Raw genomic sequence first — 14,901 nt, forward strand, 5'->3', positions numbered from 1 at the left:
AGTGTCCCTTAAGTAAACAGACCAGTTAGCACCTCAGTGTCCCTTCCCTTAAATCAAATCGGTCACATACACATGGTTAGCAGATGTTAATGCCAGTATAGCGAAATGCTTGTGCTTCTAGTTCCGACCGTGCAGTAATATCTAACAAGTAATCTAACAATTTCACAACAACTACCTTATACACACACACAAGTGTAAAGGAATTAATAAGAATATGTACATATAAATATATGGATGAGCGATGGCCGAACGGCATAGGCAAGATGCAGTAGATGGTATAGAGTACAGTATATACATATGAGATGAGTAATGTAGGGTATGTAAACATTATATAAAGTGGCATTGTTTAAAGTGACTAGTGATACATTTATTATATCCATTTTTTTATTATTAAAGTGGCTAGAGATTTGAGTCAGTATGTTGGCAGCAGCCACTTAATGTTAGTGATGGCTGTTTAGCAGTCTGATGGTCTTGAGATAGAAGCTGTTTTTCAGTCTCTCGGTCTCAGCTTTGATGCACCTGTACTGACCTCGCCTTCTGGATGATAGCGGGGTGAACAGGCAGTGGCTTGGGTGGTTATTGTCCTTGATGATCTTTTTGGCCTTCCTGTGACATCGGGTGGTGTAGGTGTCCTGGAGGGCAGGTAGTTTGCACCCGGTGATGCGTTGTGCAGACCTCACTACCCTCTGGAGATCCTTACGGTTGTGGGCGGAGCAGTTGCTGTACCAGGCGGTGATACAGCCTGACAGGATGCTCTCGATTGTGCATCTGTAAAAGTTCGTGAGTGTTTTTGGTGAGAAGCCAAATTTCTTCAGCCTCCTGAGGTTGAAGAGGCGCTGTTGCGTCTTCTTCACCATACTGTCTGTGTGTGTAGACCATTTCAGTTTGTCCGTGATGTGTACACCAAGGAACTTAAAACTCTCCACCCTCTCCACTACTGTCCCGTCGATGTGGATAGGGGGGTGCTCCCTCTGCTGTTTCCTGAAGTCCACGATCATCTCCTTAGTAAACAGACCAGTTAGCACTTCAGTGTCCCTTATCTTACTGAACAGTCTGAAAAGATCTGTAATATCTGTAACAATGCAATGTTTTCAAGGAGGGTGACTTGTTCTGAAGACACTCTCATTCATTCCAACTCTATTTGAACACCATAAGCACTAATACAGTGCTCTCTCATACACTGGCTCAACAGAAGGGAAAAGCAATCTTAGGTGATTTCAGCTACAGCCCCACTGACAATGTCCAATGAGTGATGTGTGTACAAGAGGTGGAACATAGAAGCAGTCACCACATACAGATAATTGAGTGGTAAATAATATATAAGATAACATTTGAGAAACATGGAAAACATTCACATTGGGGACACTAATGAACATAATGCAAGTCTGTCACATACAAAAACAGGTCTGTCATGTATGGTTGTGTAAAAGACCCTCATGGCCAGTTTCCCGGACACAGGTTAAGCCTAGTCCTGGACTAAAATGCATGGTCAATGAATAATCTCCATTGAAATAGCTTCGTAGTATTTTTCCGTACCATATCGCTGCGGCTGAAGAAGGTGTAGACAGCATACAGGTAGTATACAGGTAGTAATGAAACAGCTGGGAAACACAGTGGATGACATCAAACGCTATAGGCTTCAGAATGTTCATCATCCGCATGTATTTAACCTGTATGGGAAATATCAGAAAGGTATACATATTGTTATTATATACTATTAGATATTAAATAACAAAACAATTGATATCACTTAAAAAGTTATGAACAGAAAGGTTAAAAAAAAGCTAATCTCAAAAACTACTAGCCTGGCATATTAGATACTTGGAAATTCTGTTTGGATCTTCCATATCTAAAAAAGTTGATCCAAAACCCTCGCGTCATCTTCTTGGGGGATTTGAGTGGGATAAATTCAAATGTTTGAAGGTAACTTTTAAGCAAATATCCTCTGGGCGATTTACAGTACATGACTGATATGAATGTGATCAGGATGCCAAAAAATGGACATGACGTTTGACATCAGCACTGCACCAAATGAAAGCACATATCTAATGTGATGAAACAACTGATTTACTCTCCATTCACCTCTATAAGATGTCCTGGGACGTAAAGGGTCTCAACTGTTCATCATATCCAACTAAAGCAGACAACATTGTAGCTGGGGTAACATTAGGTCCCAGGACTCCCATAGTAATGTAATCTAAGATGTTTTAAGTCAATCATAATCGAATAGTGATTTATAATAATATATTTGCCCAGCCAATGGAGCATTTACATGTACTCTGAGGGGATGGAATTTAATTTGAGAAAAAGGTAATAAAATGAATAGCTACAGAGAACATGGCTGTAACAAGGTTACCATTGAAGCACAGCTGATGAAAGAGCCACTCAACTTTTTGAGCTGAGACTGGCACTTTCTTACTTTCTCTTTCTGTGAATGCTAGACTCCTGTCATCTAACTTTTCAGAGCACTATTGAAACAGAAATCCAGATGAGGATTTCTTTCACATTAAGTGACTTGTTATACTGTACATGTTCTATTTTACTTATTACGTTTTAAATCATACATGTACTATTATACATCTGAAATGCAAAAAAAATAAAAATAAATGTTAGTTGAATAAAATGAATTTACTACACTGTAAGTGAACTGCGCTGGTCATTTTGAATGTTGTTTAGAAACGTAATTAAATCCAAATCAGTTAAAAACACGAGTGAAAAACAGATTTCTTCACAAACTCGGAGCCTTAATTAGCTCACTTATCATAATGACATTTCTTCCTCTCCAATTAAATCAAATCAAAGACCGGTTGCGATTTGAGCAGGAAGCAAAATTGACGTTGAGGCCCGACACATCGCAACTAACGTCAAACAGACATTTACATTCCACTTAAGAAATGAAAGGTCACGGGGGTTTGGCATGGATAACGACAGGCTAATGATGGCAGGTACAGGCCAGTCACACCGCCAGGTAGCCTTGGGAATAGGGTCCTGGTTCCTCACATTCTTAAAAGAGCGATGAGCTTGTTAATTGGTGCCGTTATCGAGATCTCTGGCGGGAGAGGGGTCATCACTTAGTGTCTTGGATGTTTCTGGGAGGTGAGAAGAGAGGAGGAGAGGAGAAGATTACTCACCGACCAGGCGAATCACGTTGAGGGTTGTGTTGGTCAGGATGGGAGCATTGGCACCCTTGTTAAGGCTGTAGTCCGACTTCTTCCTGCTGCGCAGCGTCTCCCTTGATGGGCTGATTAGAGAGAGAGGGGAGGTGCTGATTAGAGAGAGAGGAGAGGCGTGAGGGCAGGACAACACAGTGGTTCAGGTTCATAACCCTGAGGCTTGGTGGTTGAGCCCAGACACAGACAGCGGTTCATGTTCATAACCCTGAGGCACGGGGGTTGAGCCCAGACATAGACAGCTGTTCAGGTTCATAACCCTGAGGCACGGTGGTTGAGCCAAGACACAGACAGTGGTTCATAACCCTGTGGCTTGGTGGTTGAGCCAAGACAGACAGTGGTTCGTGTTCATAACCCTGCGGCTCGGTGGTTGAGCCCAGACAGATAGTGGTTCATGTTCATAACCCTGAGGCTCAGTGGTTGAGCCCAGACACAGACAGTGGTTCATGTTCATAACCCTGCGGCTCGGTGGTTGAGCCCAGACAGATAGTGGTTCAGCTTCATAACCCTGAGGCTCAGTGGTTGAGCCCAGACAGTGGTTCATGTTCATAACCCTGAGGTTCGGTGGTTGAGCCAAGACAGACAGTGGTTCTGGTTCATAACCCTGAGGCTCGGTGGTTGAGCCTAGACAGACAGTGGTTCATGTTCATAACCCTGAGGCTCGGTGGTTGAGCCTAGACAGACAGTGGTTCAGGTTCATAACCCTGAGGCTCGGTGGTTGAGCCAAGACAGACAGTGGTTCATAACCCTAAGGCTCGAAGGTTGAACCCAGATTTAGACAGCAGTTCAAGTTTATAACCATGAGGCTCGGTGGTTGAGTCCAGACGGATAGTGGTTCAGGTTCATAACCCTGAGGCTTGGTGGTTGAGCCTAGACAGACAGCGATTCTGGTTCATAACCCTGAGGCTCGGTGGTTGAGTCCAGACATACAGTGGCTCATGTTCATAACCCTGAGCCTCGGTGGTTGAGCCCAGACACAGACAGCGGTTCACAACCCTGAGGCTCGGTGGTTGAGCCCAGACATAGACAGCGGTTCATAACCCTGAGGCTCGGTGGTTGAACCCAGACAGACAGCGGTTCAGGATCATAACCCTGAGGCTCGGTGGTTGAGCCCAGATATTCATTTGCAAAATCTCCTTAATTTATCAATTAAGAGGCGTGACACGAGAGGGCTAAAGACGTAGCTAAACGAGTGTTGGGGCAGTGGTGAACCACTGATCTTACAGAACCAGCCCCCTGACTAACGATGAAACTGCATCTACCACCATTCATTAGTACATCTCTAATTGCTGGACATGGACGTGACCTTCCAGCAGCCCTTCAATTAGCCAGTGATTCCTTCTGATAGATTGGGAAATGAGCGTGTTAGAGGCTTAGATCAGTACAACACACTGGGGAGAACGCAGACCCTGCAGGCACTGTGTTCTCCTGCATGTAGTGAACCCAAGGCTTTCGCCACACAACATGCATGGAAATCAATAACTGTGTGTAATGTTTATGTACATCATCAATTCATTAATTTCTACATCTGTTCTTATTGAAGAGCTTTCGAATAGGTAAATGTGGTTTTTGCCCCCCGCTGCACATCTGCCACTCTCACACAATTAGCTGCCATATTGTAGCACGTAGTCACATACATAGTCTACCCACTGATTTACTGCAGAATCTCCCCTCCTCTCTGTTAACAAGAGAACAATGGAAGTGTGTGCGTGTGTGTGTGTGTGTGTGTGTGTGTGTGTGTGTGTGTGTGTGTGTGTGTGTGTGTGTGTGTGTGTGAACATTTTCACATGGGGATAAAAAGCCTCTAAGTGTGGTAATTCATCCTCTTTTCTGCACTAGAGGGCTAATGATTGTGTTCATCAAACATGTGATTTGAGTGCTATGAAGTAAGGGGAGGGTAAAAGAAAACGTTTCATTATGTAGACAAAGAACTTGATGCAATTGTGGCGACTTTGATGGGTTATGTAGGGGTGAGCTAAAAATATATTTGAGACACCTATTCTAAAAATATAGCCAATACATGCATTTAAATGGCCTTTTCTACCACGATATACACTTGTCCTTTTTCCAGAAAGACCACCAGATATACCCTGGCATTATGTGGCTGAGCCATGAGGAGAAATAACACCAGATATACCCTGGCATTATGTGGCTGAGCCATGAGGAGACATAACACCAGATATACCCTGGTATTATGTGGCTGAGCCATGAGGAGACAGACCACCAGATATACCCTGGCATTATGTGGCTGAGCCATGAGGAGAAATAACACCAGATATACCCTGGCATTATGTGGCTGAGCCATGAGGAGACAGACCACCAGATATACCCTGGCATTATGTGGCTGAGCCATGAGGAGACAGACCACCAGATATACCCTGGCATTATGTGGCTGAGCCATGAGGAGACAGACCACCAGATATACCCTGGCATTATGTGGCTGAGCCATGAGGAGAAATAACACCAGATATACCCTGGCATTATGTGGCTGAGCCATGAGGAGACAGACCACCAGATATACCCTGGCATTATGTGGCTGAGCCATGAGGAGACAGACCACCAGATATACCCTGGCATTATGTGGCTGAGCCATGAGGAGACAGACCACCAGATATACCCTGGTATTATGTAGCTGAGCCATGAGGAGACAGACCACCAGATATACAGTGGCATTATGTGGCTGAGCCATGAGGAGACAGACCACCAGATATACCCTGGCATTATGTAGCTGAGCCATGAGGAGACAGACCACCAGATATACCCTGGTATTATGTAGCTGAGCCATGAGGAGAAAGAACACCAGATATACCCTGGTATTATGTAGCTGAGGAGACAGACCACCAGATATACCCTGGTATTATGTAGCTGAGCCATGAGGAGACAGACCACCAGATATACCCTGGCATTATGTAGCTGAGGAGACAGACCCCCAGATATACCCTGGCATTATGTAGCTGAGGAGACAGACCACCAGATATACCCTGGTATTATGTAGCTGAGGAGACAGACCACCAGATATACCCTGGTATTATGTAGCTGAGGAGACAGACCACCAGATATACCCTGGTATTATATAGCTGAGCCATGAGGAGAGAGAACACCAGATATACCCTGGTATTATGTAGCCATGAGGAGACAGACCACCAGATATACCCTGGCATTATGTGGCTGAGCCATGAGGAGACAGACCACCAGATATACCCTGGTATTATGTGGCTGAGCCATGAGGAGACAGACCACCAGATATACCCTGGCATTATGTAGCTGAGCCATGAGGAGACAGACCACCAGATATACCCTGGCATTATGTAGCTGAGGAGACAGACCACCAGATATACCCTGGCATTATGTGGCTGAGCCATGAGGAGAAAGAACACCAGATATACCCTGGTATTATGTAGCTGAGCCATGAGGAGACAGACCACCAGATATACCCTGGCATTATGTGGCTGAGCCATGAGGAGACAGACCACCAGATATACCCTGGTATTATGTGGCTGAGCCATGAGGAGACAGACCACCAGATATACCCTGGTATTATGTGACTGAGCCATGAGGAGAAACTGAAATGATTTTTTGTCCATTGTGTATTTCCGTTTGCTGAATTTTCAGATAAAGCCTGGAATAAAAGAAAAAGGGCTACCTATAATTAAATCATAGAAATATTTAGCTCCCATATAGCAAATGGCACGTATGTATATAGATTGTGTGTAAGCCTGTTTTACACTTCAATCTTCTCTTTGTGCCAGACTGGGTTCAAATGCATTCCGTTTCATTTTTATGGATTTATTTATCTGTATATATATATATTAATTTTTTGTATTCTTTTTACTGTTGATTTCTTTTTCACTTTATGTGGTGCGTGCTGCCCAGAACACTGGTAGAACTCTAACGGAATTGTTGTAATGTATGTTTTAATCCCATAAGGGATGGGTTGCCAACTGGCGATTTGACACGGAAATAAAATGTAATTCATTCATGCATCTGTTTCGACACTACACTGAGAACAAAATAATGACAATTCTTTCAAAATGATGTATATAATGCATGTATATTTCCACTTATAGATGTACATCACGCATTAACTAGTAACATAGCTCATGAGATCTTGACCAGTGAGCTCACGGGATATGACATCATGACGTTGTGGCCTTTGACCTGACCTCTTGAGAGGGATGTCTCCGGTCTGCTCGTCCACGTAGTCCTGCTTGAGTTCATCAGGGACGTCACTGTCACTGTCGTAGTCCTGGTAGACACTCTTCTTCAGCTCATCTGACTCAAACTGCAGAGAGGGAATAACACAGTAACAATATCATTCAAATATGGACATTTAGAAAAGGTTTATATACACTCCCAGTCAAAAGATTGGACACACCTACTCATTCAAGGGTTATTCTTTATTTTTACTATTTTCTACATTGTAGAATAATAGTGAAGACATCAAAACGATGAAATAAAACATATGGAATCATGTAGTAACCAAAAAAGTTACACAAATCAAAATATATGTTATATTTGAGATGCTTCAAAGTAGCCGCCCTTTGCCTTGATGACAGCTTTGCACACACATGGCATTCTCTCAACCAGCTTCATGAAGTACTCACCTGGAATGCAATTCAATTAACAGGTGTGTCTTGTTAAAAGTTAATTTGTGGAAATTCTTTCCTTCTTAATGTGTTTGAGCCAATCAGTTGTGTTGTGACAAGGTAGGGATGGTATACAGAAGATAGTCCGTTTTGGTAAAAGACCAAGTCCATATTATGGCAACACCAGCTCAAATAAGCAAAGAGAAAGAACAGTCCATCATTACTTTAAGACATGAAGGTCAGTCAATATGGAAAATGTCAAGAACTTTGAACGTTTCTTCAAGTGCAGTCACAAAAACCATCAAGCGCTATGATGAAACTGTCTCTCATGAGGACCACCACAGGAAAGGAAGACCCAGAGTTACCTCTCTGCTGCAGAGGATAAGTTCATTAGAGTAGCCAGCCTCAGAATGCAGCCCAAATAAATGCTTCAACGGACACATCTCAACATCAACTGTTCAGAGGAGAATGCGTGAATCAGGCCTTCATGGTCGAATTGCTGCAAATAAACCACTACTAAAGGACACTAATAAGAAGAAGAGACTTCCTTAGGCTAAGAAACACGAGCAATGGACATTAGACCAGTGGAAATCTGTCATTTGGTCTGATGAGTCCAAATTGGAGATTTTAGGTTCCAACAGCCGTGTCTTTGTGAGACGCAGAGTAGGTGAACGGATGATCTCTGCATGTGTGGTTCCCACCGTGAAGCATGGAGGAGGTGGTGTGATGGTGCTATGCTGGTGACACTGTCTGTGATTCATTTAGAATTCAAGGCACACTTAATCAGCATGGCTACCACAGCATTCTGCAGCGATGCGTCATCCCATCTGGTTTGCGCTTAATGGGACTATCATTTGTTTTTCAACAAGACAATGACCCAAAACACACCTCTAGGCTGTGTAAGGGCTATTTGACCAAGAAGGAGAGTGACGGAGTGCTGCATCAGATGAACTGGCCTCCACAATCACCCGACCTCAACCCAACTGAGATGATTTGGGATGAGTTGGGTGAAGGAAAAGCAGCCAATAAATGTTCAGCATATGTGGGAACTCCTTCAAGACTGTTGGAAAAGCATTCCTCATGAAGCTGGTTGAGAGAATGCCAAGAGTGTGCAAAGCTGTCATCAAGGCAAAGGGTGGCTACTTTGAAGAATCATAAATCGAAAATATATTTGGATTTGTTTTAACACTTTTTTGGTTACTATAGGATTCCATGTGTTATTTCATAGTGTTGATGTATTGGCTATTATTATATAATGTAGAAAATAGTAGAAATAAAGAAAACACCTTGAATGAGTAGGTGTGTCCAAATTTTCAACTGGTACTGTATATTAACAATATGATAATTTAGATGCTTTAATCACTGTCGCAGTCCTGGTGCACACTCTTAACTAATTTATCTGACTCATATTGCAGAGGGGGAACATAATCATATGGTCATTCAGAGAAAGAGTTATAATTGCTGATTTTAGAAGCTAGAAGCTTTTAGAAGCTTTTATCACATTTTTACATTTTAGTAATCTAGCAGACACTCTTTTCCAGAGCCACTAACAGTTAGTGTGTTTATCTTAAGATAGCTAGGTGAGACAACCACCACCTACAATACTCTACGAGGAACAATACCACCTACAATACTCTACCAGGAACAAAATCACCTACAATACTCTACGAGGAACAATACCACCTACAATACTCTACCAGGAACAAAACCACCTACAATACTCTACCAGGAACAAAACCACCTACAATACTCTACCAGGAACAAAACCACCTACAATACTCTACGAGGAGCGGTACTCTAGCATGGAAAAAGCAACCAGGAACAATACCAACTACAATATTCTACCAGGAACAATACCACCTGCAATACTCTACGAGGAACAATACTACCTACGATACTCTACCATGGAAAAAAATCAACCAGGAACAATACCACCTACAATACTCCACCAGGAACAAAACCACCTACGATACTCTACCAGGAACAATACCACCTACGATACTCAACCAGGAACAAAAACACCCAGGAACAATACCACCTACGATACTCTACCAGGAACAAAACCACCTACGATACTCTACCAGGAACAATACCACCTACGATACTCAACCAGGAACAAAAACACCCAGGAACAATACCACCTACGATACTCTACCAGGAACAAAACCACCTACGATACTCTACCAGGAACAAAACCACCTACGATACTCTACCAGGAACAATACCACCTACAATACTCTACCAGGAACAATACCACCTACGATACTCAACCAGGAACAAAAACACCCAGGAACAATACCACCTATGATACTCTACCAGGAACAAAACCACCTATGATACTCTACCAGGAACAAAACCACCTATAATACTCAACCAGGAACAATTTAAGCTGTTTAAAGGGAACTTAACTGAACTGCAGATTGTGTATGCTCACTTTCTCAATTTGATTGAAATCTAGCGACACAATGCCTTCGACTGAGCTTTAGCAGTTCATATTGAATACAAGCTTGAGGTTATGAAAATGTGTTAACAAGAAAGGAACCATTTTGGATTTGACTAATCCCCTTTGATAATACAATTTTAATTCTCAAGATACATTGGTGTATTCATTGAAATTAAGAGAAAAACAACGGGTTGATTGTAATGGCAGAACAAAAACAAACTGATAATGAAATCTGAACAAATAATAGCCTTATACAGCTTACACTGGCAATGAAATGTAACAAGTCCAGTCCACTTGTATGCAAGCACATTTCCATATACGTTTGTCACTTCATAAAAGCGAGCCTATTATTTCATTAACACTCAGAGCTCTCCAAAGGACAACACGCAACGCCCATATAACTATAGTCTTTATTTTTCATTACAGTAGCGGCTCATATTGAATATAATGAAATGTCAAGTGCATCAAAATGTTAAGCACCACTGCAGCGGGTGTAAACTCCATACTGACACGGTCCCCTCCATTAAACTCTGTTATGACCTCTGACGTGACTGTTAGGAAGACTATAAACCACTTAACGTCCCCAAATGATAATGTCCGACTTTAATCTCTGCTCCTATTTATTTCCTCACTTGAAATGACTCAGTGTGGCGGACGGTGATGACACGTGCTACCGGGGGAACTAATGGGATTCATATTAATACTTGGTGAGATCTGATGGAATGGCAGCAGGCGTTGTGAAGAAGGATCAGTGGATAGTGATACAACGTTCTGGTGGAGAGATGCTACAGCGTAATGGACAATGTGTGTGGCAGACAGGGAGTTATGGAATATGTCACCTTCTGATTGAAATAACCTTAACTCACCCTTATCAACAAAGTTGTTGGTGCTTACAAACTGCTTCGTTCTGCTTCATTCTCCTTGACAAACAGCAAACACCACATACCAGCTACAGGACTAGCATCTAGAAACATGTGATACATCTGGAACTAGGATGAGGCACTGGGGTGGTTCGACATGGCAGACTGATCTACAAATGACCTTGCGTCATAAATAACTACTCATTAATACTTGTAGATTAGTCAGTCATTCACAATTTACCCGCAATGCATTACGGATTTGATGCTCTCAAACATGGCCACTGCTTACCCCATTGGAGGCCAGCACGTCCTCAGTCTCCTCATCCTTGCTGTCGATGTGCCTCTCAAAGGGGTTCCCCTCCTGGCTGAAGAGCTCAAAAAGAGACAGGACTTCCTGGTCCTGACTGGACAACACCTGTCTACTGGGAGACACTGAGGGGGACCGGCACTGACCCATGAACTTAAACTCCTGCAGGGAGAGAGAGCAGAGGAAGAGATACGCTCAGGGATGCATCCCAAATGGCACCTTATTCCACCGTAGGGCACTATATGTATAAAAAAATTGTCCACTATATAGGAAATAGGGTGCCATTTGGGACGCAGTCTTAGATTGAGGGCCGTCCACACCAAGGATGATAACTCCAACAATCTTTCTAATTCAAGTGAACAGGAGCATTCACACCACAATGATAACTACAAAAACAGCGGAAAACGATAACGAGAGCTATCGTTTAGATCACTTTCAGAGTGATTTTCTGCCTGGCCCTCCGATGATAAAACATTGACAACCAATCAAAAGCGTCTTCTATTGAAGCGTTCTTGGTTCTTGGTGTGCAAGGCTGCTCGGAATGGAGAGAAGGCAGAACGCAAGGTAAGCTTGCCTGAATAACTAGGCATGTGTGAGCATATTGGTAGCCACATTAATTATAGGAAGACTTCAGAGAATGATGATCCACGACAACCATCGCATGAGAAAGCCATATTTTCCGCATTTTATTTCCTACTACTAGCATATCGAGGAGAGATTCCAGCTTACTTTTGCTTGCCGAATTTAAAATAGGGGAGTTTAAAAGGAGAGTGAGAGGTGTGATCAAAATACACCATATGAGTAGCCTACTGTACCTTTCTGGACCTTGTAAACCCATAACTGATCCAAATGGGTGCATGATCAGGCCTAGGCTGTATCCTGAGGCTGCATTTATTGTAGCTGGGGATTTTAACAAGGCTAATCTGAAAACAAAGGCTCCCCAAATTCTATCAGCATTTCGAATGCGCGACCCGGGTTGGAAGCATTTTGGAACTGCTGCGACGCATACAAAGCACTCCCTCGCCCTCCTTTCGGCAAATCTGACCACGACTCAATTTTGTTGCTCCCAGCCTATAGACAGAAACTAAAACAGGAAACGCCCGTGCTCAGGTCTGTTCAACGCTGGTCCGACTAATCTGATTCCACGCATCAGGATTGCTTCGATCACGTGGACTGGGATATGTTCCGGATAGCCTCAGACAACAACATTGATGTACAGTTGAAGTCGGAAGTGTACATACACCTTAGCCAAATACATTTAAACTCAGTTTCACAATTCCTGACATTTAATCCTAGTACAAATTCCCTGTTTTAGGTAATTTAGGATCACCACTTTATTTTAAGAATGTGAAATGTCAGAATAATAGTAGAGAGAATGATTTATTTCAGCTTTTATTTCTTTCATCACATTCCCGTGGGTCAAAAGTTTACATACACTCAATTAGTATTTGGGAGCATTGCCTTTAAATTGTTTAACTTGGGAAAAAAGTTTTGGCTAGCCTTCCACACGCTTCCCACAATAAGTTGGGTGAATTTTGGCCCATTCCTCCTGACAGAGCTGGTGTAATAGAGTCAGGTTTGTAGGCCTTCTTGCTCGCACACTCTTTTCAGTTCTGCCAAACATATTTTCTATAGGATTGAGGTCAGGGCTTTGTGACGGCCACTCCAATACCTTGACTTTGTTGTCCTTAAGCTATTTTGCCTCAACTTTGGAAGTATGCTTGGGGTCATCGTCCATTTGGAAGACCCATTTGCGACCAAACTTTAACTTCCTGACTGATGTCTTGAGATGTTGCTTCAATATATCCACATCATTTTCCTTTCTCATGATGCCATCTATTTTGTGAAGTGCACCAGTCCCTCCTGCAGCAAAGTACCCCCACAACATGATGCTGCCATCCCCGTGCTTCACGGTTGGGATGGTGTTCGTCAGCTTGCAAGCCTCCCCCTTTTTCCTCCAAACATAACGATGGTCATTATGGCTAAACAGTTCTATTTTTGTTTCATCAGACCAGAGGACATTTCTCCAAAAAGTACGATCTTTGTCCCCAAGTGCAATTGCAAACTGTAGTCTGGCTTTATTCTGGCGGTTTTGGAGTAGTGGCTTCTTCCTTGCTGAGCGGCCTTTCCGGTTATGTCGATACAGGACTCGTTTTACTTTGGATATAGATACTTTGTACCTGTTTCCTCCATCATCTTCACAAGGTCCTTTGCTGTTGTTCTGGGATTGATTTGCACTTTTCGCACCAAAGTACGTTCATCTCTAGGAGACAGAACGTATCTCTAGGAGACAGAACGTGTCTCCTTTCTGAGCGGTATGATGGCTGCGTGGTCCCATGGTGTTTATACTTGCGTACTATTGTTTGTACAGATGAACGTGGTACCTTCAGGCATTTGGAAATTGCTCGCAAGGATGAACCAGACTTGTGGAGGTCTACAATTTTTTTCTGAGGTCTTGGCTGATTTCTTTTGATTTTTCCCATGATGTCAAGCAAAGAGGCACTGAGTTTGAAGGTAGGCCTTGAAATACATCCACAGGTACACCTCCAATTCACTCAAATGATGTCAATTTAGTGTATGTAAACTTCTGACCAACTGGAAATGTGATACAGTGAATTATAATTGAAATAATCTGTCTGTAAACAATTATTGGAAAAATTACTTGTGTCATGCACAAAATAGATGTCCTAATCCTCCTAAAACTATAGTTTGTTAACAAGAAATTTGTGGAGTGGTTGAAAAACTAGTTTTAATGACTCCAATCTAAGTGTACAGTATGTAAACCTCCGACTTCAACTGTATATGCTGATTCGGTGAGCGAGTTCATTAGCAACTGCATCGTGATGTTGTACCCACGGTGACTATTAAAACCTTCCCCAACCAGAAACCGTGGATTGAGGACAGCATTCGCGCAAAACTGAAAGCGCGAACCACTGCTTTTAATCATGGCAAGGTGACCGGAAACATGACCGAATACAAACAGTGTAGCTATTCCCTCCACAAGGCAATCAAACAAGCTAAGCGTCAGTATCGAGACAAAGTAGAGTCGCAATTCAACGGTTCAGACACGAGACGTATGTGGCAGGGTCTACAGTCAATCATGGATTACAAAAAGAAATCCAGCCCCGTCGCGGACACCGACGTCTTGCTACCAGACAAACTAAACAACTTCTTTGCTCGCTTTGAGGACAATACAGTGCCACCGACACGGCCCGCTACCAAAACCTGCGGGCTCCTTCACCGCAGCCAACGTGAGTAAAACATTTAAACATGTTAACCCTCGCAAGGCTGCCGGCCTAGACGGCATCCCTAGCCGCGTCCTCAGAGCATGCGCAGACCAGCTGGCTGGTGTGTTTACGGACATATTCAATCAATCCCTATCCCAGTATGCTGTTCCCACATGCTCCCTGTTCCCAAGAAAGCTAAGGTAACTGAGCTAAATGACTATCGCCCCGTAGCACTCACTTCTGTCATCATGAAGTGCTTTGAGAGACTTGTCAAGGATCATATCCCCTCCACCCTATCTTCCAATTTT

At 43.0% G+C, this 14,901-nt stretch overlaps 1 protein-coding gene across 2 annotated transcripts in view; it reads right to left on the bottom strand.

The window, feature by feature from the left end:
- Positions 1 to 906: 906 nt before the first annotated feature.
- The window catches only part of LOC106588944 (syndetin), a 162,624-nt gene continuing 148,629 nt past the window's right edge, over positions 907 to 14,901 (bottom strand). The window contains exons 15-18 of one of the 2 annotated variants that reach the window (XM_014178519.2): positions 11,349 to 11,528; positions 7,296 to 7,452; positions 3,132 to 3,241; positions 907 to 1,670 (exon numbers count right to left, since the gene is read on the bottom strand). In XM_014178519.2, the coding sequence (XP_014033994.1) occupies positions 3,165 to 3,241; positions 7,296 to 7,452; positions 11,349 to 11,528 (414 nt within the window). In that variant the 3' untranslated portion in view covers positions 907 to 1,670; positions 3,132 to 3,164. The remainder of the gene's footprint in view (positions 1,671 to 3,131; positions 3,242 to 7,295; positions 7,453 to 11,348; positions 11,529 to 14,901) is intronic. The other variant, XM_014178518.2, reaches the window with a different exon arrangement.

This window comes from Salmo salar, chromosome ssa27 (genome assembly GCF_905237065.1).
Source record: "Salmo salar chromosome ssa27, Ssal_v3.1, whole genome shotgun sequence".
NCBI lineage: Eukaryota > Metazoa > Chordata > Actinopteri > Salmoniformes > Salmonidae > Salmo > Salmo salar.